We start from the raw sequence: 26,511 nt of genomic DNA, 5'->3' as shown, positions 1-26,511 counted from the left end.
CCAGGCTGGAATGCAGTTGTGTGAACACGGCTCACTGGAGCTTTGACTTCATGGGTTCAAGCGATTCTCCCAGCTCAGCTTCCTGAGTAGCTGGGACTACAGGCGAAAGCCACCTTGTCCAGCTAATTTTTATATTTTTTGTAGAGATAGTGTTTCACCATGTTGCCCAGGCTGGTCTTAAACTCCTGAGCTCAAGTGATCTGCCTGCCTTTGCCTCCCAAAGTGCTGGGATTACAGGTGTGAGCAACTGCACTTAGCTCATAAGGTGCTATCATTTGTACTACCCATTCAATCCCCACACTGGCCCCAGGAGGCAGATCTTAAATAAATGCATATTTTACATCTCAGCTCTACCACCTATGTGCTGTGTGACCTTGGGCGAGCTCCCAAACGTCGTCGTGCTTCCAGCTCCTTCTAAGTTTCTTGGGAGTGTTAAATGATTTAATAGGTAAAGGTCTTGGAACAGTATGAGCCCCTGAAATTTATAGGTACAATGGAAGTGTTTGTTAGTTGGTAGGATTATTCTTTACAGACGAGGCCCCCAAAATGCAGGTGGATTAATGAGCTCACTGATGCCACATTTTTGTCATCTTCTTGGACTTTGGAGGACTGAAAGCTGACTCCGATGGAGAAGGCGATGCAGTGGGGAAGGGGATGCGATGGAGAAGGGGGTGTGATGGAGAAGGGGGTGCGATGGGGAAGGGGATGCGATGGAGAAGGGGATGTGATGGAGAAGGGGATGTGATGGAGAAGGGGGTGTGATGGAGAAGGGGATGTGACGGAGAAGGGGGTGTGATGGAGAAGGCAATGCGATGGAGAAGGGGGTGTGATGGAGAAGGGGGTGCGATGGGGAAGGGGATGCGATGGAGAAGGGGATGTGATGGAGAAGGGGGTGTGATGGAGAAGGGGGTGTGATGGAGAAGGGGATGTGACGGAGAAGGGGGTGTGATGGAGAAGGCAATGCGATGGAGAAGGGGGTGCGATGGAGAAGGGGGTGCGATGGGGAAGGGGGTACGATGGGGAAGGGGGTGCAGTGGAGAAGGGGGTGCGATGGAGAAAGGGGTGTGGTGGAGAAGGGGACGCCATAGAGAAGGGGATGCAGTGGAGAAGGGGGTGCAGTGGAGAAGGGGATGCGGTGGAGAAGGGGATGCGATGGAGAAGGAAGTGTGGTGGAGAAGGGGGTGTGGTGGAGAAGGGTATATGATAGAGAAGGGTTTGGCTCTATGATGGGCTTCCAAACAGGGTCTCTTCCTTCCTACCTGCCATGGGAGGCAGAAGGGGCTGAGGAAGAAGACAGTTAGAGGAGAGATCATAGATCATATCTCGTGCCTCACGTTAAATCCCTGGATGACTTCCCATTCCCCTTTGGTGGGATGGGGGTGCTGACCTAATCCTGCGTGAGGAAAGGCTTCTTGAGGAGTTGCTGCTTAAGCTGAGACCTGAAGGATGCAGGGGGCCATGCCAGCCATTATGATGGGAAGACCATTCTAGGGTAGGGACCTGCCTGCACCGAGCATTATGTGGTTAATAAACTGCGAGAAACCTGTGTGGCTGAGGTCCCGTCCTCTCTGGCTGGTTTCGGGGCACTTGTCAGGGTCATGTAATTTTCTGTTTGTTTGACTGTCTTTCCCCAGCACACACAGCATGTTTTGAGGGCGTGAGGTATTGTCAAAAATCTCTTCCACATTTCTGTTTCTGGCCAAGAAGACATAACGGGACAATTTTACCCCTCCTGGCTTAAACAACTGAAAAGCCAGGGAAAAATAGAAACAACTGTTATGAGACACTAAACGATGGGTAGTGTGGGGCAGTGTTTTCTGAGAGAGGAGAAACAAGTGGGTTGAGCCCTGTAATTGCCTGGCTTACAGCCTGGAGAGAGTTTCCAGGCCGCAGAGCAAGAGGGGGACCCAGGTGGAACCCGGCATCAATCTGAATTGAGGAATTGGAGCCGAGAGTCCAGCGAGGCCAAGGTGGCTCGGGTTCCCACGGAAGACAGGAGAGGAAATTGCTGCACAGAGAGAACGAGCAGCTAGAGATCTGCCGATGGTTCTTCCCTGCTGTGCCACCCTCTCCCCCCGCAGTCTGCAGCTGAGAACTGATCAGTGCCTGTGTGTAAACTATCTGAAGGTGGGAAAGTTCCACCCAAAGGAGCAGGCAGAACAATCCTTGGAGTTCCCACAGGGCTGGGATTAGCTGGCATTCCCACCAGCCAGAGCAGAAACCTCCTAATTCACAGGGCATTGGGGAGAGCTTTCAGAAGGGTAGGGAAATCAGCCTTTGACTACAGGCTAGTCCTGGTCCTGCCTAAGAAAGCTTAAAAACAAGCCTCAAAAGAATCCAACTGGCTCCAAGCAACTTGACTCTGTTCCAGGACAAAGCTCAAGAATATTTTTTCAAACTACAAGAATATCCAGCACCCAACAAGGTAAAATCCACAACGTCTGGCATGAAATCTATAATTACCAGGGTACAAAGTACCGTAGCTCCCCTTTATCCATGTTTGCACTTCCTGTGGTTTCAGTTATCTGTGGTATAGTACAATAAGATATTTTGAGAGAGAGGGAGGTAGAGAGACCACATTCACGTAACTTTTATTATTGTATATTGTTATAATTATTCTATTTTTCTTATTAGTTATATTATTAATCTCTTACTGTGTCTAATTTATAAATTAAACTTTATCAAAGGTATGTAGGTATAGGAAAAACATAATATAATAGGGCTTGGTACTATCCTTGGTGTAGACATCCACTTGGGGTCTTGGACAATATTTCCCTATGTAGATAAGGGGGGACTACGTAGTAGGAAAGTATGCTCCATAATGAAGAAGAAAAGCAATCAATCACTTCAAACCCAGAAATGATACATATAATAGAATTGGTAATGTAGTTATTACAACTATATTCCATATGTACATGAAGGTAGAGGAAAATATAAGCATGTTAAGAAGACACATGGAAGATTAAAAAAAAAAAAATCCAAGTAGATTTTCTAGAGATGAAAAGTACAATGTCTGAGATAAGAATTGTACCAGATGGGGTCAGTATGGTGACTCATGCCTGTAATCCCAGAACTTTGGGAGGCCGAGGTGGGCAGATCTCTTGAGATCAGGGGTTTGAGACCAGCCTGGCTAACATGGTAAAACCCCATCTCTACTAAAAATACAAACATTAGCCAGATGCAATGGCACATGCCTGTAGTCCCAGCTACTAGGGAGGCTGAGGCAGGAGAATCGCTTGAACCTAGGAGGTGGAGGTTGCTGTGAGCTGAGATTGTGCCATTGCACTCCAGTGGTGACAGAGTGAGACTCCGTCTCAAAACAAAAAACAAAAAACAAAAAAACCTTACCAGATGGGATTAACAGCAGATTAGATACTGTAGAAGAAAAGATAATGAACACCACAATACATCAGGAGAAACTCATCAAAATGAAAGAGAGAGAGAAACAAGACTAAGAAAAGGAACAAGGCATCATCCATGGACTATGAGACAACTCCAAATGGTCTAATTGTGTATAAATGGAGCCCCCAAAAAAGAAGAAAGAGAGGAGGGAACATTAAAAAAAAAAGCGAAGAAATAATGGTTGAAAACTTTTTTTTTTTTTTGAGACGGAGTCTCGCTCTGTCGCCCAGGTTGGAATGCAGTGGCCGGATCTCAGCTCACTGCAAGCTCCACCTCCCTGGTTTATGCCATTCTCCTGCCTCAGCCTCCTGAGTAGCTGGGACTACAGGCACCCACCACCTCGCCCGGCTAGTTTTTTGTATTTTTTAGTAGAGACGGGGTTTCACCGTGTTAGCCAGCATGGTCTCGATCTCCTGACCTCGTGATCCGCCCGTCTCAGCCTCCCAAAGTGCTGGGATTACAGGCTTGAGCCACCGCGCCCGGCCAAAAACTTTAAATTTGATGAAAACTGTGAACAAGATACAAGAAAGCCAATGAACCCAAAGCACAGATCTCTTCTATTTCCAGTGCGTGGCTCTCAGCTGGCATGCCATCGATGTCTGATGAATAGATGAATGGTTGCTGTCAGTGCAGGCTGTCTCCCTGCTTTCTCCCTTTCTTTTCCCCCTCTTCTCCCACCCCAGCACCCACTTTGCTTCTCTTTTGCTTCTAGTACTTCTATTTACCAGAGTTATCTTGGATGCCTATGGTGGTATCTGGGCTATAAAAGCCACTAGGAGCTTGTCCTTGCTGTAGGCTTTGCCATTGAGAGCCTCCAACAATTCAGCCTCCTCCAAATTTGAGCATAGCCAGGGGTTTAGAGGTTAAAGCTAAAATATCATGAGTCCTGCCAGCACAGACTTGCCGGGGACTCCTGTTTTCGTAGTTCCCCTGTGGTGGCAGGGCCAGGAGGAGTGCCAAGGATGGACTGCATGCTGTGTTCTGCCCGGGCGTGTGGCCTCATTGATGGCCCACCTCTGCAGCTCCTTTGCATGTGAGGTCAGGCTGGTTGCTTCACTTCTCTGGGCTTCTAACTGTTTACTGGTGCTTGGATTTGATCATTTTTTAATCCCCTTCCGGCTCTGACATCTTAATACTTTCCTGCCACTATCCCTTGACCATCTTTCTCTTTGATGTGCCTCATCCTTGCTAATGGTGTGTGGAACCTGGAGAGGAGGAAGGCAGGTGGGCCTGAGACCCATTGTCCCTACCAGGCTCCTTCCTTCGGTGGCTCCCCAGAGTTTTCAGTCTAATTCCAAACTCATAACTCGGCACACCAGGCCTTGATTCTTAGAGCACGGTCTCTGGAATCACCTGCATCAGAATTAGCACTGCCTGTAATCCCCCATCCCCAGCTTGTTAACAGTGAAGATTCTGATTGGGAAGGTTGGGGATGGGTCACAGGAATCAGTGTGTATGATAAGCACCCCGGGGGGCGGTTAAAATGTATTGGTAGGGGGAAATTAGCTCATTCTACATAGGGTAAAAAATATGAACAAAGGCTGGGTGTGGTGGCTCAGGTCTGTAATCCCAGCACTTTGGGAGGCTGAGATGGTAGGATAACTAGAATCCAGGAGTTTGAGACCAATCTGGGCAACCCTGGGAGACCCATTTCTGCAAAAAACAAAACAAAACAAAAAACAAACAACAAACAAGCAAAAAACAATTAGCCAAGTATGGTGACACGTGCCCGTAGTCCTGGCTACTCGGGAGGCTGAGGTGAGAGGATCGCTTGAGCCCAGGAGTTGGAGGCTGCAGTGAGCTGTGATTGTGCCAACGGACTCCACCCTGAGCAACACAGCATGACTCTATCTCAAAAAACAAACAAACAAAAAAACCCCAAACAGTAGAAAACAAGCATCTGCTGCAACTGTCTCCTTGCTACCTCCCAAGTCACCTCCCTGGAAGCACCCAGTTGCAGAGACACTGGTTCCAGAGGTAGTGCATTTCCAAGCACATGCATACATAGACATGTGTTTGAGGACAGGGCCAGGCCAGGTGATGCTAAAAGCCCAGTGAAGCCAGAGAAAGGCTGCACCAGGGCCTCTGGGGTGTGTCCTCATTACCTCCGTAACCTCCATCTGTGCTTCCCACCTGAATCCCCTGCCACGCTCCAGCCTTGCTGGATGTGCCCCAGCTCAGCCATTGAGAATGCTGCTCCCCGTCTGTGTGACTTGCTTCATGTACTTCTCTTTGCTGAGAGAGGCTTTCTTCCTGTTTTTTGCCCAAAGAATGCCTATTTATCCTTCAAGACCTAGTTCCAGTGCCTCCTCTTCCAGGGAGCCTTCCAGCCCCACTCTGTGCCCTCACTCTGGGTTCTCTGCAATTCCACATTCGCTGACACCCAAATGAATATGCTTTCCTGCTTCCTGTTTCTGTGCCCCCACTGGACAGTGAGCCCACTGAGGGCCAGGGCCATTCTTGTCCCCTGTTGAATTGCTGAGTTCCAGTACAGCATACGTAGTACACAGATACTCCGTGAGTGGTGTTTATCTGATGTCTACTTAGCAGGCATTCTGTCTCACTTTTGCCTTTTGCAGCTTGGAAATCCACCCCATGGTGCACCTCAGCCTCACCCAGGCTCTCCCGCTTCTTGGTGCTCCAGAAGGGGCTGGTGCAGGTGGGGAAGAGGACTCTGTGCAGAAGCTGTAAAGAGAGCGCTCTCTCCTTGAATCACACGTGGGAAGTGGCCCTCAACTCCCAGCACACATGGCTGAGAGGACTCAGAGGGGACTCACGTCACTGGGCTGGGGAGACTCAACCCCAAATTTCCCTTCCAGGGGGTTGCCCTGCTGGCGACAGGTGAGCAGGGCCGGGCTTGGTGGAGTATTCCTGGCAGAAGCAATGTGCCAGGCCTGCCTCCTCCCCACCCGTGCAGTGGGAGCAGGTGGCCTGGCTGTAGGGAGGGGGTAGGGAGACCCAAGATGGGGAGGGGCATGGGAGAGGAAATTGAAAAAACAGAGAGGGGCTTGGGGGTGTGCGGCCAGCCAGGCGGTTGTTTAACAAGTAAATGTGCCGGGCACGCTAATGAGCTGCGCTCATTCATGGTGAGCCGCCTCCTGAATCGGGGAGCTGGCCAGGTTCTGGGGTGGAGGAACCAGGGACGAGAGCCAAGCTGGGGAGCTGCCCACTGTTTGGGCAGGGCCTCCCGTGATGGGCTGTCGGGGGAGTCTTTGTCCTGGGTCTCGGGGGCTCCTTCCTTCCCTCCCTTCAGAGGAAAAGCCAGGCTTTGCCAGGCAGCAGCAACTCAGCCCAGGGCCTGCTTGGGATTCACTGTCCAGGCTGGTCTGGAAGCTTCTAAGGCAGGGGCTGGTTCTCAGGAGCCACAGGCAGGGCTAATCTTGCACCCCTGCTCACTCCCACCCCTCCTCACACCCTCTTCACACCCCTTCACTCTGTCACTCTGAGGACCAAGGGGCATGTCACCCGGCTAATCAACACTCTCTCCCTTCTCCACATGAGTCTTGGCTTCGAAGGGGCCCTCCAAGGTCCTGGGACTGGGGAGCTACTGCTGCAGCAGAAGGCTGGAGACCAGACATCTTCAACAGCCTAAGTGCTGTCTGTGACAGGCCTACTAAGCGCCAGGTGCTGGGGTGTGTGTCTGGGTGAGCGAGTGAGGACGCCAGGAGGTGGGCAGGGTTGTGGGGTGTGGAGAAGCAGCTGCAGGTGCTAAGAGGGGATAAACAAAGCAGCAGGCACAGAAGAATGTTACTCTGTCTGAGGCTACCGGGAGGGCACAGATGGAGGGGCTGGGGCCCCATGGAGCAGGAGCTGGTGAGCAGCAGGGCAGGGGCAGCCCTCTCAGACTCCAGCCTGGTTTGTGGGAAGCTTCCCTAATATCCTACCACATAGGCACCCCTGAGAAAGCCCTGCCCCCTGAGAAACTGAACTGATGTTCAAGAACCCACTGCCCAGATGGAGGTCATGGACAGGGATGGGTGAAAACTTTCAAAAGAACTGTCAAAAGCCCATGAAATCAGCCGCATAAATTGTAACATACTGTGCTATGACAGTAGAGAGACTGCAAATTTTTCATCAACATGGAAAAGAAAAACAAAGAAAACGCCTGAGCCTTGGGTACCTTGTGGGTAAGGGTTCAACCTTGTGGAGTCTATCAACATCCCCCATCCCCACCCCGCCGGATACTCTCCCCACCAAATGCATCCATGCTGTGTCTGGACCCCCGCCATTCCTGAGACGGGAGGTGTTTCTCAGGCTACCCAGCAGTGTCCTCTTGCCAGGCAGCCTCACATCGGGGCCCCGACTGCTGGACACTGCCCCAGCGGGCCAAAGCTGTCCTTAACTTTGAGGAGATCTTTCATCTTTTCTGGGGTTGAGGAGAATTCTCTCCCCACTGGATGTCCTGTTCATGCCCACGTCCACACATGCCTTACAGTGAGGAAGGTCCCTACCCAGCTGGGTGTGAGGCCTGGGTCTGACGGGGGTGGCCTGTGGGGTTCTTTCTCAAGCAGGCTGCCCAGCCCTATGCCAGCCCTCTCTGTCTCCTTTGATGACAAGATGGAATATTCATTTTCATCTGTTTCCACCTGTCAGAAATGGAGGAACCCCGGTGTGAGTGGAGGAAGATGTTTGCCAGATTTCCAAGTCTCCTTAATGTCTCATCCCTCTCTTCTACAACAGGGGAAGAAGCCCGTGTAACTGTATGGTACAAATGTGCCCTGCTGAGCAAGTGTCCCGATCAGAGCCATTCTCATACTGGGCATGGGGCTGGCTTGTTACCCTCTGAGAAGTGGGTGCATGGAGGTAGGAAGGAGACTGTACTTGGCCTAGCGCTTTCGTGGAGCGCCCCCCCCCCCCCGCCCCCGGCAAAGCTCCACTCTCAAAGTCCAGGCTAAGTAAGGTTGGTGGCTTGAGGATGCCACCTGGGGCACAAGCACAGGGTTTCCCTTAACCAAGAATTGGCATAGCGAGTCAGGTGGGGCCTAGAGGCCGATGCTGCCGTCGGGGGATGGGGGAAACGGGTCTGACCCCGCTGGAAGGCGTCCAAGCAGCAAAATAAGACCTCCCTCCCACCATGCAATAGCAGCTGGGGCCGCGGGTGCCGGGGTGCGTGCGTCTAAATGTGTGCATCCTCGCCGTGTGTGTGTGTGTGTGTGTGTGTGTGTGTGTGTGCATGTGCGCGCGCGTGTGTGTAGAGCCAGGACTTGGCAGGTCGAGCCACACCCCCCTTCCCTCCCCTCCCCTCCCCCGCAGCCCCCTGCCCGCTGGCGGCGCCTCGGAGGTTCCACCTTTGAAACTAGGCGGCTTGCAGCCGCCGAGTGGTCGTCGGGAGAGGGGGGCTGCGGGCGGAGGGCGGGGAGGAGCCCGGCCCTGGATGTGTGCTTTTCGATTGATGGATGACTGCCGGGTGGGAGCGAGCGCGCGGGTGTGTGTGTGATCGTGTGTGTGTGTGTGTGTGTGTGTGTGTGTGTGTGTGTGTGTGTGTGGTGTGCTTAGGGTGCGTGCGCGCGCGGGGCCTGCCCATTTTCCTCCTCGCAGCAGTCAGTTGGGAGCTGGAGGGAGGGAGAGGGAGACGCAGGCGGCGAAACGGCAGAGGAGCCGAGCGCCCTCCGCCCAAGGCGCCCTCCCTCCGTCCGCGCACAGGCGCCGTCGCTTGGAGGAGCAAGGTGCCTCCCAACCCGCAGGGGCGCCGCGCGCAAGCCCGCTGGTTCTTTGGTGGCTCTGCCCCGGGACTGCACCTGGAGGCGGCCCCGGACGGGGATGGTCAGCGGCTGCCGCCGTCTGGCTCGCGAGCGGGACGCGGTGAGGGCACCATGGCGCTGACGCCCGGGTGGGGGTCCTCCGCGGGGCCGGTCCGACCCGAGCTCTGGCTGCTGTTGTGGGCAGCCGCGTGGAGCCTGGGAGCCTCGGCGTGCCCCGCCCTCTGCACCTGCACCGGAACCACGGTGGACTGCCACGGCACGGGGCTGCAGGCCATTCCCAAGAACATCCCGCGGAACACCGAGCGCCTGTAAGTATGGCCCCCGCCCCTGGCTCCCTGGCTCCGAGGTTGCCCTCCAACCCAGACGCAATTCCGGACTTCGGAGTGGGCTCCGCAGCCCACGGACGGGTCAGTTCTTGCCGGGGTCTTTCCCGAGCCAGGAGCCAGGAGCGCCGTGGTTTCCCCTTCCCTGGGATTCAAAGGGCCCTCGGCGGGGTTGTCAGCTCCCGTCCTCACACCTGCACCCTGCACTCCGCACCCGCCCTCCCCACTGCGCCAGCGCTTTATTCCTCCAGGGTGCCTGCGAACTGGTGCCAGAAAGCCTTCCTTGCACCCAGGAGGGACACTTCCCACACTGGCCAGGACAATGTCTCCTTTTGGGCACATGGGGCTACGGCCGCGTTCTGAGCCAGCTGCGCAGATTACCGCTCCCAGAGCTTGCTCCTGACGAAGGGCAGCAGGATGGGAGGCGAAGTTTCTGGTCTGCCCCTTCTTCTCCATTGTTTGCCCCAGAGCCTTGAGAATTCTTCCCCTGCAGGTGCCACGCGTTGGTCCTCTACTCACCCGCCTCCCTCCACACCCAGTCATCCCCAACGCAGGCAGACAATGGGACCTGAGGGCTTTGGGTATGTGGCTTGGGGTGTGTAACATTCAGCACCCGGAAAGGGGTAGGTGTGTCTTGGATGGAGAACCGGGTGGATAATGCCAAGAGGTCAAGAGCTTGGAGAGGGGGGCCCAAGGTTAAAGATATTGACCATGACAAGTCATAAAAAAACAGCATTTCTCTTCCCCTGTTCCCTCTCACTCGTAAATTCTTGAGGAAACTTGACCCTTTTCTAGACCCACTAAGCTAGTAGGATGTGTATGTGTGTGTGTGTGTGTGTTTGCGTGTGTGTATTTACAGACCTTTATACTTTGTTTTCTGTGAGTCTCCTGCATAATGTGTTTCTGTGTCAATTCCTAGTATTAAGGGGCCACCTTAATAGTGTGAGGCCATAAGAGTCCCCGTAATGGGCTGTGTGTGTGTAGATTTTGGTCACATGCAGGGCCTTTGTACTGCTCGCAGAGGTGACTGCACCAGGAGATTTTTGGACAGGGCTTTGGAGAAGGCTGCTGGCTCCTTTGAAACCTACCTACTCCTCCTTCCCACACTCCTTGGTGATTGCAGTGGCTCTCAGGAAAGGCATGCATATTTTGATAACTTTCGAGCACATTTTCATGGCCCCCAGCTGGTCAGAGACAGAAATCTGACCCTGAGGAGAGCTGTCTCCTGAATCAGACTCTGTACCAAGGCCAGCAATCAGTGAGCACATATTTGCCCCAGACTCTTCTTGGCTGCATCTGAAAAATTTCTGTGGAGGCTTCAGAGAATTTGCAATCTAGATGCAATCTAGATGGTGTGTGTGTGTGTGTGTGTGTGTTGCGTGTGTGTGTGTGTGTGTGTGAATGCTTGTGTGTTACAGGGCTGGGGAGAGGTGGTACCAAACTGAGTTTCCCATGGGCAGTGTGTGCATTATCCTGTGTGGACCCGGAGAGGAACTGAGGGTCAGAAATCTGTCCAGAGGACCTCTGCGGTGGCCTGGTCACCCTCCATGCCTGTCCCCTCTGTACCTGCTCCCTGCTTCCCTTGCCTTGTCCACCGGAATTTCTCCTGAAGCTGCTATCCTGGTTGCAGCCTAGATCTAAGACACATTAGCTCCTCTTCTTTGCTTTTGAATCTTGAGTCTTAAAGTCATCTCCTCCATCCTTACTCACCACCTTTAGTGTTTAAGACTACCATGAACTCTTTAGCTCTTTTGTGATCAGAGTGAGATGAAAGTGAAATTTCCTAGTACAGAGGAAAGAGGTGGCATTCTGGGAGCTATACTACCTGGGTCCTCCAGCTCTGTCACCTATGAGCTGTGTGACCTTGGGCAAGTTACTTAACTTCTCTGAACCTTAGTTGCTTTCCATCAGGAAAATGGGGCTGAGGCGACATAAGGTATCTGGTTCTTGTGAGGATGGAAGATCATGTATGGGAAGTGCCTGGTACCTTCTGATGCTCACTAAGTGAGAGCCATTATTACGATAGGATAGGGAGGGGAATCTCATTATTTTAATTCAGCAAATGTTTCTGAGCCAGGAACTGCCCTGGGTGCTGAGGCGTCAGCAGGGAGTGAGCTCATCCCTGTCCTCAAGGGGCACATGGTCTAGAGAACTGGGCAGAGGACCTCTAATGGTAAGCTCTCAGAAGAGGGCCCGGCAGCCTCAGGGAACAGGCTGTGGGAACACTAGGGTGAGAAGCCCTTTTCCAGAGTGAAGGGGTTTCTCAGAGGATGGGCCACTTTATCAAGGTTGGTTTGGATTTTGCCAAGCACAGAGGGCAGGCAATCTAGGCAGAGGGAATAGCTGGGCTCCAGGCCCAGCACATTCTGCTGCTTTTCAGGTCATGGGGTCTGCTTTCTTGCAGACCTCTTTTTTCCCCCCTTTTTTTGTAGAGATGAGGATCTAGCTATGTTGCCCAGGCTGGTCTCAAACTTCTGGGCTCAAGCAATCCTCCTGCCTCCGCCTCCCAAAGTGCTGGGATTACAGGTATGAGCATAAGCAAAAAGCCTGCAGGTGTGAGCATGAGCCAAAAGCCTGCAGGTGTGAGTATGAGCCAAAAGCCTGCAGCTGTTGAGTATGAGCCAAAAGCCTGCAGGTGTGAGCATGCCTGGCCCGATATGGGAAGATGGACCAGCTTGTCCCTGGGGCTGAAACATGCTGTGGCCAGTGGCCAGTGAGTGGAGTGGGACTTGAGGCTGGAAAGAGATGTTGGGAAGGGTCAGGAAACCTTTCTATATGTGAACTTTTCCTCTGGAATTGCTAGTTGGAATCCAGGGGTGAGTTATCCTGGGGAAGTGGAGCAGGTCTGATCTCTGCCATGTGGGCAAAGCTTCCTGGACTGGGAAAGTGCAGGGAGCCCGCCTGTTCTCCAGGCAGCCCGTGAAAGAGCTGCTCGAAGAGGAAAAGAACATCTTGAAAGAGGCCTTGGTAAGAGCCCAGGCAGACTCAAAATAACTGTGGCAAATGCTCTCTCTAATCAATATGAGTGTTGTGCAGTATCAGAGCCTGAAACAGCGGCTTCTTCTGAGGCTGTGAAATTTTTATGGACTGCAGCTGTGCATTTGCCTTTTGTCCTTTGGGCAGTTTCTGCAGCAGCCTGTGAGGCCTGGCAACTTTATGATCACATATTCTATAACTCTGGGTCCAGGCGTGTCCCCCGAAATGGAAAGAAATTGTTATTGGTTTGCTGTGGGGACTTTGGGGAAGAGGATGGGTAGGCCCCAGAGCTGCTGAGGAAATTGGTTCAGCCAGAGGGGCTGTGGGGCTGGTCAGCTGGGCAGCAAAGGGATGCTAAATAATTCACTGTAATGAACAATTAAAATACAGAGCCAGGGCTGGGAGAGGCGGCGGAGGAGGCCCAGGAAGCTTTCTCTCTTTGTATTGCCCAGGTGCAGAGGGACCCAGCCATGGTCACCATTAAGTTATTTTTTTTTCTTCCACAACGACCTTGACTTTCAGTTGGACTTGATTTTTAATTACAAAAATCTTTTAACTAGAGTGTCCAGGAGAGTGTGAGAGTGCAGTATGCGTGGACATCGCTGGTGCCCCCAGCCCTCAGCACACTGGGTATTTGAGGCTTGCGGAAGATTCCCCGTGTGGGTGCAGAGAGGGGAAGTTGCCTGAGGATGGAGGGAGGCAGGCAGGGCCTTTGGGAAGGCCTACTGTTCTCTCTTTGCCTCCAGGCCCAGCACATTCTGCTGCTTGTCAGGTTTTTTTTCCCCTTTTTTTGTAGAGATGGGGATCTAGCTATGTTGCCCAGGCTGGTCTCAAACTTCTGGCTCAAGCAATCCTTCTGCCTCAGTCTCCCAAAGTGCTGGGGTTACAGGCATGAGCCACTGTGCCCAGCCTTGCCGTCCTCCTTATGTGCCCTTCCCTCCTTGCCAGTTCACCCACCCTGCCCTATCTCCATGCCTGCTGTAGAGGCCTGGGAGGCCCTCTCTAGACTCAGCTCCCTGAGCTCGAGGTCTCATTTAACAGGGCTGAGTGGTCACACATAAGGGAGGCTGCCCAGGGCACCTGAGGCTGATCCTCTGGGGAGCCTGTTTGAAATTCCAAATAATAATTGTATGGTGACCTTGGTAAATGAGGTCAGGGGCCACTGCAGCCACATCTGCCATCAGGGCCTGGTTGGATCTGAGCAGGCCACCAGGGTCTCCTGCAGCAGAGACCTGAGCTGTGCAGGGGAGGTTCCTCCTGGCAGGGCAAGAGTCCCCTGCTTGCTTAGGCTTTGGTGTGGCTGCCAGCACACTGGCTTATTGCTGGGCTCTGAATGACTGGTGTTAGGACCCCCATTCTGTGCCTCTCCCTGCTCTGAGACGCAGTTTCCCCATCTGTAAAAGGGGATGACGACAGCTGTGCAGGTTGATAGTGAGCAGTGAGTGAGGCAACGTGCCACACTTGGCACATGGCTGGTGTTCGCCCTTGCCTCGGCCTCTGGGGCTGATGACACCTACTACCTCGAAGGGCCTTTGCACTCACTCATGCTATGGTTGTGAAAATGCTTTGTGATTCAATCGTTAGGATATTATTGTTATTATTTGGAAAGCTCAAGCTAGAGGCTCAAGGGTTTGGGTGGGGCAGAAGAGAGCTCGGGAGGTAAGGATTTGAGCGCTGGCTGTCTTGCAGTCTGTCTGCTTAGAGCGCAGTCTGTCTATTTAGAACACTCATTTACCTTTCCTGGGCATCTCTGGCCCTTTCCCTGGGGATTTGGAGACAGAGTGGGGACCGTATGCAGGGCGGGTGGTCCTGATGGCAGGGCTGTGAAGCCAGACTGCCTAGGTTTTTAACCCCACTCTGCCACTCAGCAGCTGGGAAGGCCTTGGGCAAGTGATGGGGTTTAATTCCCTCATTCAACAGATAGCTATCTATTGAACGTCTGCATTGTGCCGGGTGAATAGTGCCGGACAGAAACAGAAACCCCAGTTTTAGTCCAGCAGGGGAGATAGAGATGAATGACATAATATAAGAATAAGCACATAACTGCAAGCTGGGATAAGTGGTCTGGAGGAAAGGGCGACTTCTCAGAACCCCATTTCCTTGCCCATAAAGTGGGGATGATGATAGGGCCTGCTTCAAAGGGTGGTCATGAGGATTAAATGCGGTAATGCTCACAGAGGCGCTTCGCACAGGGCCTGGCAGACAGCGAGTGCCCAATAAATGGTAGTATTATTATTGTTATTAAGGTGACAGAGAATTGCAGGGATGTGAAGGAAATTTGGGCGTCATGCTGGATCCCAGGGTGGCCCTCCTCTTCCTCATCAGGCAGCCGATGGGAACCCTGGGGCACAAGCGGGGGTGCTGATGTTCCTCGGTGCCCCTTCTTGTGCGGGGCGGGCGGGCTGTCAGTGGCCCAGGCTGCCCGAGGCTGCCAGCAGGGGCGGCCGTGCTCTTTTGGGGCTGGGCCGCTCCTGCATTATTGGGAGCAGACGGGTGCTTGGCGGAGTTGCCGCCTCCAGTTCTGTGCCGGCATTAGCAGCTCGGCGGGGCTCTTGCTTAATGGGATTTTCTTCCGAAATGCTGTAATTATCGCCATACAAATACTTATTACCCAGAGCAGATGACGGCCGGGCCTTGGGCAGTAGCCAGGGAGCTGGGCTGTGCTGGGGGGCAGGGAGGGTGTGGAGAATTGGCTCCTCTTTTTGACGGAGCTCATGACCCCCTCCTCTCCTTTCTGAAACCCAGCCTGTGGCGGACAGACAGCTGTTGGGCACCTGCAGGGTGCATAGAGTCATTGAGAGAGGCCTGAGGAGCTTTCAGCCTGGTGAGGGAGAAAGAACAAATGTGTAAGGATGTCCGTAGAGACGAGGAGCACAGTGGCTACCAGCCCAGGCTTCAGTACGAGAATGGCCCAGTTTGAATCCTGGCTTCATCACCTATCAAGAGATCTTAGACAACTCACTAGCGGCTCAGCTTACTCATCTGTAAAATGGGACCAGTGGCAGCATTTACCTCATAGGGCTGTGTAGTTCAGATGAGATGATTTTTTTTGAGACGGGGTCTCACTATATTCCCCAGGCTGGTCTCAAATTCCTGGGCTCAAGCGATCCTCCCACTCAGCCTCCCGAGTAGCTGGAACTACAGGCATGCATCACCTTGCCCAGCTAATTTCTTAGTTTTGATAACTGTCCATGGTTATGAAAGAGGTTAATGCTAGGGAAAGCTGGCTGAAGGCAGCAAGAATAAAGATTAATAATTAGAATAGAGCAATGCCTGGCACATAGTCAGTGCCCCATCAGTGTGGAGATGAGTCTGATGAGAGTCGCTCGATGGGAAGGAGGGATTGGATTGTTGCTGTGTTGTGGAGGTAGGGTTTGAACCAGGCCTTGAAGACTGGGCAAGACTTAGGTTAAGTAGCAAGGGGAAGTGAGGGTAAGGGAGTTTGGGAGCATTCAGAAGGTATGTGGCATGTATTTGGGAAGGAGAGTGAGAAGCAGACCCCCCTGAGGGGCGAAGATTTGTGTTGGTGAGTTCTGGGAGAGGAGATTAAAGAAATGGGTGGGCACCTAGGCCATGGGGCAGGGAAATGGGGGTCCCCAGAGGGGGTGTGCAAAACTTTTTATTAAATTTTAAAAAACAAATAAATGATTTTTAATAAACTTATGGTCTTGTGCAAACATCACAATCCAATTTGCTTTATCATAATCACACACACACACACACACACACACTTTCTCTCTCCTCTATCACACACACTAATAGGTAATTTTTTTTCTGAACTATTTAATAATAGCTTGGAGACATTGTAACTTTTTTCCTTTAAATACTTGGTGGGTGTTTTCTAAGAACAATAAGGCTATCAACATCAGAAAATTAAACATCGGTGCAAAACTATACTCCAGAATTCACACTCAGTTTTTATCAATTGCCCGGATAATGTCTTTCATGGCTGTTTTTTCCCAGGTCCACAATCCTGCCAGAATCACACATGGCATTTAATGGTCATGGTCTTTAGTCTCCCTTAATTTGGAAGAGTTCCTCAGCCTTTCTTTGTTTTTCTTGACTTTGACATTATTGATATATGCAGGCCGGTTATTTTGCAGAATGCTCCTCAGTTTGACTTCATTTGATCTTTCCTCACGGTTACATTTGGGTTACGCATTTTTGCTGGGAACGCCAAATAATGACTCCGTGTCCTTCCTGGTGCACCATGTCAGAAGGCAGGTGATGTCGGTTTGTGCCAGTATTGGTGATTTTGTCTTTAATCACTTGATAAGTTGATGTCTGCCAGGCTTCTCTGCTGAGAGGTTGTTGTTTTCTTCTTTGGTATTAACAGGTAATTTGTTGGGGGATTGTTTGAAGCTAAGTGCACATTCTGTTTCTCATCAAGCTTTCATCCCCCTAGTTTTAGCATTCATGATGATTTTCAACTCCATCATTTGTTCTCTATTAGTTAACTTTCTACCGTAAGAAAGAACTTTCCCTTCTCCCTCATCTGTTTTTTTTTTTTTTTTTTTTTTTTTTTTTTGAGATGGGGTTTTTGCTCTGTTGCCCAGGCTGGAGTGCAGTGGCACAATTTCGATTCACTGCAACTTCTACCTCCCGGGTTCAAGCGATTCTCCTGCCTCAGCCTCCTGAGTAGCTGGGATTACAGGCACCCACCACCATGCCTGGCTAATTTTTGTATTTTTAGTAGAGACGAGGTTTCACCATGTTGGTTAGGCTGGTCTCAAACTCCTGACCTCAGGTGATCCACCCACCTTGGCCTTCCAAAGCGTTGGGATTACAGGCTTGAGCCACTGCGCCAGGCTTGCTTTCCTTCTTTTTTATGGTTTCGTAGTACTGTGTAGTGTATATGTACCACATTTTCTTTCTTTTTTTTTTTTTTGAGACGGAGTCTCTGTCGCCCAGGCTGGAGTGCAGTGGCGTGATCTCGGCTCACTGCAAGCTCCACCTCCGGGGTTCACGCTGCTCTCCTGCCTCAGCCTCCCGAGTAGCTGGGACTACAGGCCCCCGCCACCATGCCCGGCTGATTTTGTGTATTTTTAGTAGAGACGGGGTTTCACCGTGTTAGCCAGGATGGTCTCGATCTCCTGACCTTGTGATCTGCCCGCCTCGGCCTCCCAAAGTGCTAGGATTACAGGCGTGAGCCACCGCACCCGGCCCACATTTTCTTTATCCAATCTGCTGTTAATGTCCTGCCACCACCTTGACTTTAACATGGTTAGACTGATTTTGGACTTCTGACTTCCAGAACTGAAAGATAATACATTTGTGTTACTTTCAGCCACTAGTGTATGATAATTTGTCATAGGAATCTACTACAGTCATAGAGTTCAAAGCTATTGCAGAGGCCAAGATACGAGGGGAAGTGGGTCTGGACCAAGGCAGAGAGAGCAGAGAGAGTAAGTGGGAACGGCCTGGCGGACTCTGAGGCTCGAGCCTGAGAGAGTGATCTTGGGACTGGAATAAAGCTGGAAAAGGGCGACTGATCCTGGAGGAGAAGTTGTGAATTTGGCTTTTGCCTGTTTTCTTTGAATTGCCACTAAAAATCTATGTGAAAAAGATGGCCCCAGAGGTCGTGATGGGGAAGGTTACTCAGGAGAGTATTCAGGCTGGAGAGAGAGATGGGGGGACCCTCAGGGGAAGCACTTCAACCTATGAAGGCAGTGGAACAGAAACTTTGGTAGGAATAAGGATCTCCTGGGAGGCTGGCACAAAATGCAGATTCCCAGCCCATCCTAGAGGTGCTGGCTCTGTAGATCTTCAGCAAGGCGATTCTGGTGATTTGGATTCTGGAGTGCCCAGGACACAGTTTAAGAAACACTGCTTGGTACTGGGGTTTCCTGGAGAAGAAAGCACATCCTTCGAGGACTTACACACATTAGCTCCCACCCACATTAGAGGGCAGGAGGAAGGGAAGGCATCGAAGGAAGAGATGGTGGAGAGGCGGGAGGAACTCCTGTCCTGTGTTTGACATTGGGGTGCACTGGCTACACATTTGTGGATTTGAACCTGGGCCGAGTGGTTTTTGCAAAGGCCAAAGAAGGAGTTTGGCAAAGAGGAGGAGGGTTAGCAGCGTGGAGAGCATTCAGTCTGTCTGAGGAGGAGGTCCAAGGAAAGCTTCTGGAACATGAGATCGGGGTCACTGGTAAAGTGGGCAGAGCAGTTTCCTGGGAGAAGCGGAAGGCAGGAGGCAGATGGCCGGCAGCGAGTAGGTGGTAAGGAAGTTTGCAGAGGAGAAGACAGGCACGGGAACTCTGAAGGGGAGCAGGCTCAGGAGAGAGTTGCTTGCAGCATAGAGGCAGGTGGACTGGAATCTCTTGGAGAGGGAAGGAGGGAGCCAGGGGTCTTGGGGAATGCAGGAATGGGGAGAGCTGGCGATGGGCCAGAGAAGGGCAGAGGCAGAGAGAGGTGAGAGGGAGTTTTGATGGTGGCTGTGGTCATGGTCGTGGCTTAGAGCCCCTCCCTCTCGCCAGCCTCAAATAAGCTGCTTTACCAGAGTTCCCTCTTTTACTCCTCATAACACTCCTGGGAGGAAGGTATTACTCACCTCTGCTTTGCAGATGAGAAGAAGGTTCAGAGAGGTGGAGCCATCTGCCCAGGGTTGAACAGCCAGCTGGTAAGTGGTATGCTGAGATTCCCTGAGTCTTGAGGCTCTGAGACGTGCCTGTGTTTAGTTTTTAAATTTGACTTCTGCTCTGTAGACTTAATGAGGCCTGACTTCATTCACTCATTCCTTCATTATTTGCCAGACATTCATTCAGTATCTACAAAACACTTGCCAGCTGAGCATTGGGGCTGTAAAGGCAAATTGGCCGTGATTGATTCCCGCCTGCACATGTTTGCTGGGTGGACCCAAGTTGCAGACTGGTACAGGGAGCAAGGTGTCTGGTCTGGGGTGGAGAATGGTGAGCAGAGTTGGGCAGATTCAGGGAGGTGGTGGTGCAGGAGGAGGTTAGTGGTGGATGGCCTCCCAGGGGCCTGCATGGATAGAGAGCATGGAGGCCTAGGGGCTGTCAGTGGAGCCCTGGGTGCAGGGCTGTGGTTTGGGGGTAGGCCACAGACCTGGGAAGGGGATTGGCAAGAGCAAGGTGGGGCCTCAGAAGTGAAGGGATTGGGGTGCACTTTGGGCCTCAGGACAGAATCCCATGGAGTTGGGATTAAGAGCTGGGCCCTGACTACCTCACACCCACTAGGATTGCAACTGTCAAAAAAACAGAAAATAAGTGTTGACAAGGGTGTGCACACTGTTGGTGGGAATGTGAAATGGTGCAGCTACTGTGGAAAACAGTATGGCGATTCCTCAAAAAATTAACAATAGAATCACCACATAACCCAGCAATTTCACTTCCAAGTAGATACCCAAAAGAACTGAATGCAGAGTCTCAAAGAGATATGTGTACACCCATGTTCAAAGCGGCATTATTTACAATAGCTAAAACAAGGAAGCAAGCCACATGTCCACCAACAGATAAGGGATAAACAAAATGTGGTTTCTATATATAGAATAGAGTATGATTCAGCCTTAAAAAAGGACATTCTGACACATGCTACAACATGGATGAACCTTGAGGACATTGTGCTGGGTGAAAAAGCCAGTCATAAAACGACAAACACTATGATCTCACATATCTGAGGTACCCAGAGGAGTCACATTCAGAGACAGAAGGTAGAAGGGCAGTTGCCAGGGACTGGTGGAGAATGGGGGAGCTCTGTAGCATAGAGTTGCACTTTGCAGGTGAAAAAGTTCTGGAGATTGGTTTGCACAACAATCTGAATATATACATTTTAAAGTAGTACAGTACACTACAGAACTAACTATGCACTTAAAAATGATTAAGATGGTAGGTTTTATATTATGTATATTTTTACCACAATTAACAACTAAATTTTTTTTTTTTTTTTTTTTTTTTAAAGAGCTGGGTCCTGGGGTCAGATGTGCCAGAGCTCAAGTCCTGCTCCTCAACCAGCTGGGTGACCTGAAACAGGTCATCCAAACTCTTTAGGCCTCAGTGCCCTCATCTGTCAGTCAAGACTGACAAGGAGCCTCTGAGCCAGGCACTACTGTGAGGCTTAAATGAGCTGGCTTGGTTGGGATACTACTGTAGCAATTGCTGTTTCTCCAGCCAAGGAAACAAGATGGGTCCCCAGGAGCCCAGGCGCAAGGGTGGAGTGGATCGGTAGCAAATGGGCCCTGGCATGGGGTCCCTGCCTCCTCCTCCTTGGGGCTTCCCCACTGATCACATGTCAGAGGGTGGTCCCAGGCTGGAGTTGGTGTCTGGCTGTGGCTCAGACTGGTGGGTTGGAGGATTGGGATGCTGGGAGCCCTGACTCCTCACCTACTGAGGCCTGAGGATGTGGGGAAGGCCCAGCTGGCTGACGGGAGTGCGTGCAAGGCCTCGACCATGGTATGCCAGCAGCCCCTGGGCTCAGTGGGCAGGGTTGTTCTGGCAGCCTGTATTCAGTGAGCACCCACTATGTGCCAGGTATCCTCACAGGTGCCGGGGATACAGCAGTGAGCAAACCAGCTGCGGCCTCTCCCCTTACAGGTAGCTGGGAAACTGACCTTAGACAAAGGACTTCCTATTGACGTGCAACTCCGATGGCTGTCCGAGCTCCAGAGGAGATAAGTAGGCACCTGGGGAAGCTGGTTTAGAGGAGGGCGTTTGACTGGAGGCCTGAAGGCTGTTCGGACAGGGAGCCTGGTGCATGTGCTGGGGCAGGGGAAGAGCTTGCTGAGCTCTAGGCTGCTCCAGGCCAGAAGGAAGCACTGATATTGAAGGGAACGGGGGAGCAGAGTGGAAGCCCTGCAGCTGGGGGGCTGGTATTTTCCTATTAAAGGGCTGAGGAATAATTATTCTTCTACCCCGTAGGCCAAGGCAGGCTGGCCAGAGGCCTTCGCCCTTCGGGAGCCACAGCTACCCTTTCCTTGGGGTCAGATTGTGTGCTCACTCTGCCCTTCTGGGCTCAGGTCTCCAGGACTTCAGAGTCCTCCAATACCTACCAAGGCTTGCAGCTGTGCTCACAGATCCCTCTGTGACCCGCTTCTTCCCCATCAACCTCAATTCCTGGAAACCCCAGGCTGCACCCGCTGGGGCCTCAGGCCCTCCTGCCTCACCGCTGCTTGAGGCCAATGCTGGCTTTGCTCAGATCCTTGTTACTCCTTCTTGAGCCTGGGCGGTCAAGGCTGCAGTGAGCTGTGATCATGCCCCTGCTCTCTAGCCTGGGCTACAGAGTGAGACCCTGTGTTAAAAAAAAAAAAAAAAAAAAAAAAGGGTGGAGCTGGGATTCCAGCCCAGGCCTGTGCCTTCAAGGCCTGAGTTATTTGGCCCAAAGACTGAACCACTTGGATTGGCTTCCCAGCTCTGACACTCAACCTGTAGGCTCCATTTCCTCATCTGTAAGGTGATGCAAAAGACGCCTACTTCCAAGGGATGTTGTGAGAAGTACGTGGACCTCATGTTTATGAAGCAGCCAGGCCAGTGCTGCCCCGTGGAAGGGACCTGCCCCATTCCACCGGCTACCCTGGCTCTCCTGAAGACTGAGACCACCCCCGAGCAGGAGGAAGACAACCCGTCCTTTCCTCTTTCCTCCTGAGGGTGTCTGGAATCACCCAGCTGTCTCACTTAGCAGCTTGGACCCTAAGGACGCGATTTCCTTGCTCATATTGGGCTCACTTATGAGAATGGAAGGACCTGGAAGAGAGGAGGTTGTTGGTAACATGGGAGCATCCTCTGCGTGGAGCTCTTTTGGGGTGATGTCCATTTGGGGAGAACATTTCTTTTCCTATTTCTCTCTTTCTAAATTTCTCTCTCTCTCTCTCTCCCTCTCCCTCCCTCCTTTCTCTCTCTCTCTTTCTTTTTTTCTTTTTCTTTTAGCAGGGTTCTTGCTCTCTTGCCCAGGCTGTAGTATAGTGGTACAATCATAGCTCATTGCAGCCTCAACCTCCTGGGCTCAAGTGATCCTCCTACCTCAGCCTCCCAAGTAGCTGAGATGACCATGCCTGGCTAATTAAAATAAAATTTTATTTGTAGAGATGGGGTCTTGCTGTGTCACCCAGGATGATCTCAAGCAATTCTCCTCTCTTGGAGTCCCAAAGCACTAGGATTATAGGAGTGAGCTGTCATGCCTGGCTGGGGAGAGCATTTCTTAATGTGTGTGTGTTTATTTTTGGAGTAGGGAGACAAAGAAACATGGAAAACCCGCTCAACTAATGCTATTTAAAATGTCAATTTTAATGCAAATTCTTTCCTGTATTCAAGAAATACTTATTGAAACATCTATCATGTGCCATGTTCTGTGTTGCACCCTGGGTGTACAATAGCAATAAAACATAGTCTGTGTCCCCACGTTGCTTCTAATCTCATGTGGAGGCTGGGACATCAGTCAGGGAATCCTCCAAATCAGTATAAATTGACTCTGACTGGGGAAGGTGGCTCAGGCTTGTAATCCCAGCACTTTGGGAGGCCGAGGCAGTTGGATCATTTGAGGTCAGGAGTTGGAGACCAGCCTGGCCAACATGGTGAAACCCTGCCTCTACTAAAAATGCAAAAAAATTTAGCTGGGTATGGTGGTGGGTACCTGAGAATAGCTTCAGTCTGGGAGGTAGAGGTTGCAGTGAGCTGAGATTACACCACTGCACTCTGGCCTGGGTGACAGATTCTATCTCAAACAAAAACAAAAACAAAAACAAAAAACAATTGGCTCTGATTTGTGCTACAAAGGAGAGGGTCAGGGCGCTCTGTGGGCCTGTGATAGGAAGGTTTGCCAATTGGAGTTCATAGGCGAAGAGGAAGGAAGGAGCATTCTAGGCAGAGGGAGTAGGAAGTCAGAAGGAGCATGGGGCGGGCTGGGTTGGTGGGCACAGAACAGACCACTCAGGAGCTTGTAGTTCACAGTAAGGAGATTTTTTTTTTTTGTAAGGTGGAGTTTTGCCCTGTCACCCAGGCTGGAGTGCAGTGGCATAATCTTGACTCACTACAACCTCCGCCTCCTGGGTTCAAGCGATTTTCCTGCCTCAGCCTCCCAAGTAGCTGGGATTACAGGCACCTGCCACCATGCCCTGCTAATTTTTGTATTTTTAGTAGAGACAGGTTTTGCCATGTTGGCCAGGCTGGTCTCTAACTCCTGACCTCAGGTGATCCACTTGCCTCAGCCTCCCAAAGTCCTGGGATTACAGGCATGAGCCACCGCGCCCGGCCACTAAGAAGATTTGTCTCGATTCCAAGAGCAATGGAGATCCATTGAAGGCTTTAAGTGCGGAGTGACATGATCAGATTTGCATCTTGAAAAGACCACTCTGGCTGTGGCTTGGAGAGCAGATTGGAGGGGGGCCAAGGTGAACGTGGGGAGCCTGTGAGGCGGCGCTGCAGGGTTCGGGCTCGAGGACAGAGGCGTGGGGCGGGTGTGGAAGCTGGCGGGTGGGATGTGGGAAATGCACCCGGGCCAGCCTGCAGGTTGGGGTGTTAGGCCTCTGTGGGCCCCTTTACTGCTGTCTGGGCAGTGGCTGGGGAGGGAATTTCTTTCTTTCCTCCGTTCTCTCTGTCTGACTCTGTAGACTCTCAGCGCCGCAGCCTCGGCCAGGGTAAGATTTCAAAGCAAAGAGCTGGGTGTACCGTTCCCGAGCAGGCTTGTCTTATTCGGTGATAGCGTGCGTTCGTTCATTCGTTCTTTCTTTCTTTGTTTGTTTCTTTCTTTCTCTCTCTCCTTTCTTTCTTTCTTTTTCTTTCTTTCTTCCCTGCAGGAAGGGTGAGCCTCTCACCTTTCACCACAAGGTGGTGAGCCATCCACCACAGGCTGTGATGAGGAAGGAACGTTCTAGTCCCTGAGGTAACAGCAGTGGCTGGAGCTCCAGGGTGAGAAATTGCGAAGCTAGCGCCAGGAGCCCCCAGAACAGCCCGTGAGGGGCCCAGGGAGTTTATTCCTGCAGCCCCAGGAAATCCCAGGGTTTCTTTTGGTTCCTCACAAATACCCAGAGACTGGGGATCAAATTCTTGTTTCCTGAGAGGATTCAAGACATCCTTGTGTGTTTTTGTTTTTTCCTTGGTAACTTTGCTTCGGAGGATTTTCTCCAAAATCTTTTGCCACCGAGGTTTTCCTTTTAGGCTAGGACCACACAGGAACGGAGGGAAATCAGGGCCGTTTGCCACTGAGCATTTTTCCTCCTTGGGGAGAAGGATGGGTGTAAACTCATGACTTTTGGAAGAGGGAGAACCGTCTTAGGGTGTCTTCCCTGGTCTTCAGCTTCCTGGGTCCTGCAGGGAAGTGAGTGACTCTTCCCAGTTCAACCTGGCCCTGCCAGTCCAGCACCGGCTGGAGCTGAGCCAGGGGACGCCACCTCCTGGTGGAGCCATAGTCCTGGAGGAAAATCACAGCAGTGGCAGTAGTCAAGATAATCGCAGCAGGTAATAATGCTGTAGAGAGCACAAATTGTGTGCCGGGCATTATTCTTGTGTTTTAGAAATATCAAGACATTTAAACCTCACCACATCTCCAAGTGGTGGGTTTTACCATAATCATTTTATAAATGGGGAAACTGAGGCATAGAAAAGCTAACTTACGTGCCCAAGGTCACACAGCCAGTGTAATGGTGGAGCAGGAATTTGAAGCCGGATGGTCTGGCTCCAGAGCCCACACTCTTGGCGACTAAGAACACTTAGCTCAGCCTGGCGGGGGAGCCCCCGAAATTGTTGTGTAGGCAGAGCACATGGTTTCGTTACGGAGCCCCAGTGCAGCCGTGTCCTCTACAAAGCCCTCAAGTTATGTTCTTCAGCTCTGTCCAAGGCATAGCCACTCGAGGTGAGGGCATGGGATGAGGGGACAGAGGAAGAGTCCAGCAACATGAGGACTTGTGACGTAGGAGACAGAACGTGGAATCACACTGGCTGGGGTCTGATCCTGCCCCACCACTTATTAGCCGTGTAGCACCATGCAAGTTGCTTCATGCATCCGTGCCTCAGTTTCCTCCTCAGCAAGTTGGAGAGCGTATGACTGCCGTTATAGGTTGTGAAATGAGAGTGAAATGAGATGAAGCATGCTTAGGGTCAGGCCTGGAGCCTGAACACAGTTGGTGCCCAGGAAGAAGTGGCAGGTGTGGGCTCTAGTGGCAAAACCTCAGGGAGCCCAGGTGGGCTCTGGATCTTGGGATCTTCCTGAGACTTGAGGCTGGGACCTGCCCGAGTGGGCCCACTCCACCAGCTGTTCTGGCTGCCCTGGGCTTAAGGTCCTAGCAGCATCTCCCAGTCTCCCCTGGCAGCTTGCTGGGGGAGGGGATTCCGTGGCAACATTGAGGACCTCCCATTGGAGGAATCAGATGCGGCAGGAAAATGTCCTCCTTGCCTTATTCTAGCAACCTTTGATGAGGGGAAGTGGCTGGCTTAGGTTGTGAACTTGATCCTGGTGGGAGAGAGGGTGGGCTACCCCGTGGAGGTCACTTTCTCAGCCTAAGTGGCAATAATACCTCCTTAGGCAGCAGCCGTCAGACCTGGGAGCTTAGTGAGAGCTCTCAGGCTGCAGGCTGGGGTGAGGGGCTCTCCCCTGAGAGGAGGCATTAAGCTCTGCGTTAGACAGCAAGGCTGATGGGGGCAGGCTGGGATGGGCTTGGGCCTCTTTTGACATTCTGTCCCGGAAGCAGGGTCCCCAAGGGAGAGGCTGTGCTTGCCTTGCTGTCTGTGCCGTTGTCTTTTTCTCCCTGCTTGTCTTAGGTCTTGTGTGGAGTGGGGTGTAGGAAGTGAGAAACAGGAGTGGGACTAAGGAATGCACCCCTGCACCTGCACTGTGGGGGCTGGTACAAAAGGGTAAGAAGAGAGGTGTGCTAATGTGGGGTGTCATCAGAATGTCCTCTCCACCTCTGTCCTGCCTTAGTGGGAATTCCATCCTCAGGGATTCTTGAGTTCCATTTTGGGTCCTGCCTTGTTAAGATAAGTCAGTGTTTGTCTTTGCCTCAATTTTGCCATCTGTGAAATGGGAATAATTATCATAGTCAATTGCTTTAGTTGCCGTGAAAAGGAATGAGTGATGAATGATATGTAAAATTCATCAGATTTTTCATGATTTTGACCAAGTAATTGCATTTACAGGAATACATTCCTCCCAAATGCTCATCA

The 26,511-nt window shown here is 51.7% G+C and overlaps 1 protein-coding gene across 4 annotated transcripts in view; it reads left to right on the top strand.

The window, feature by feature from the left end:
• The first annotated feature begins 5,985 nt into the window (after positions 1-5,985).
• Positions 5,986-26,511, top strand: part of SLIT1 (slit guidance ligand 1) — a 190,613-nt gene continuing 170,087 nt past the window's right edge. For 2 of the 4 annotated variants that reach the window (XM_005566094.5, XM_045362194.3), the window contains exon 1: positions 8,946-9,412. In XM_005566094.5, coding sequence (XP_005566151.4) covers positions 9,216-9,412 — 197 coding nt within the window. In that variant the 5' untranslated portion in view covers positions 8,946-9,215. Of the gene's footprint in view, positions 6,244-8,945; positions 9,413-9,973; positions 10,009-26,511 lie in introns of those variants that run through there. The other 2 variants (XM_065521219.2, XM_065521217.2) reach the window with 2 other exon arrangements.

Source organism: Macaca fascicularis, chromosome 9, assembly GCF_037993035.2.
Source record: "Macaca fascicularis isolate 582-1 chromosome 9, T2T-MFA8v1.1".
NCBI classification, from domain to species: Eukaryota; Metazoa; Chordata; class Mammalia; order Primates; family Cercopithecidae; genus Macaca; species Macaca fascicularis.
The sequence above is the reverse complement of the archived record's forward strand: the minus strand, read 5'-3'. Positions and strand labels throughout refer to the sequence as shown.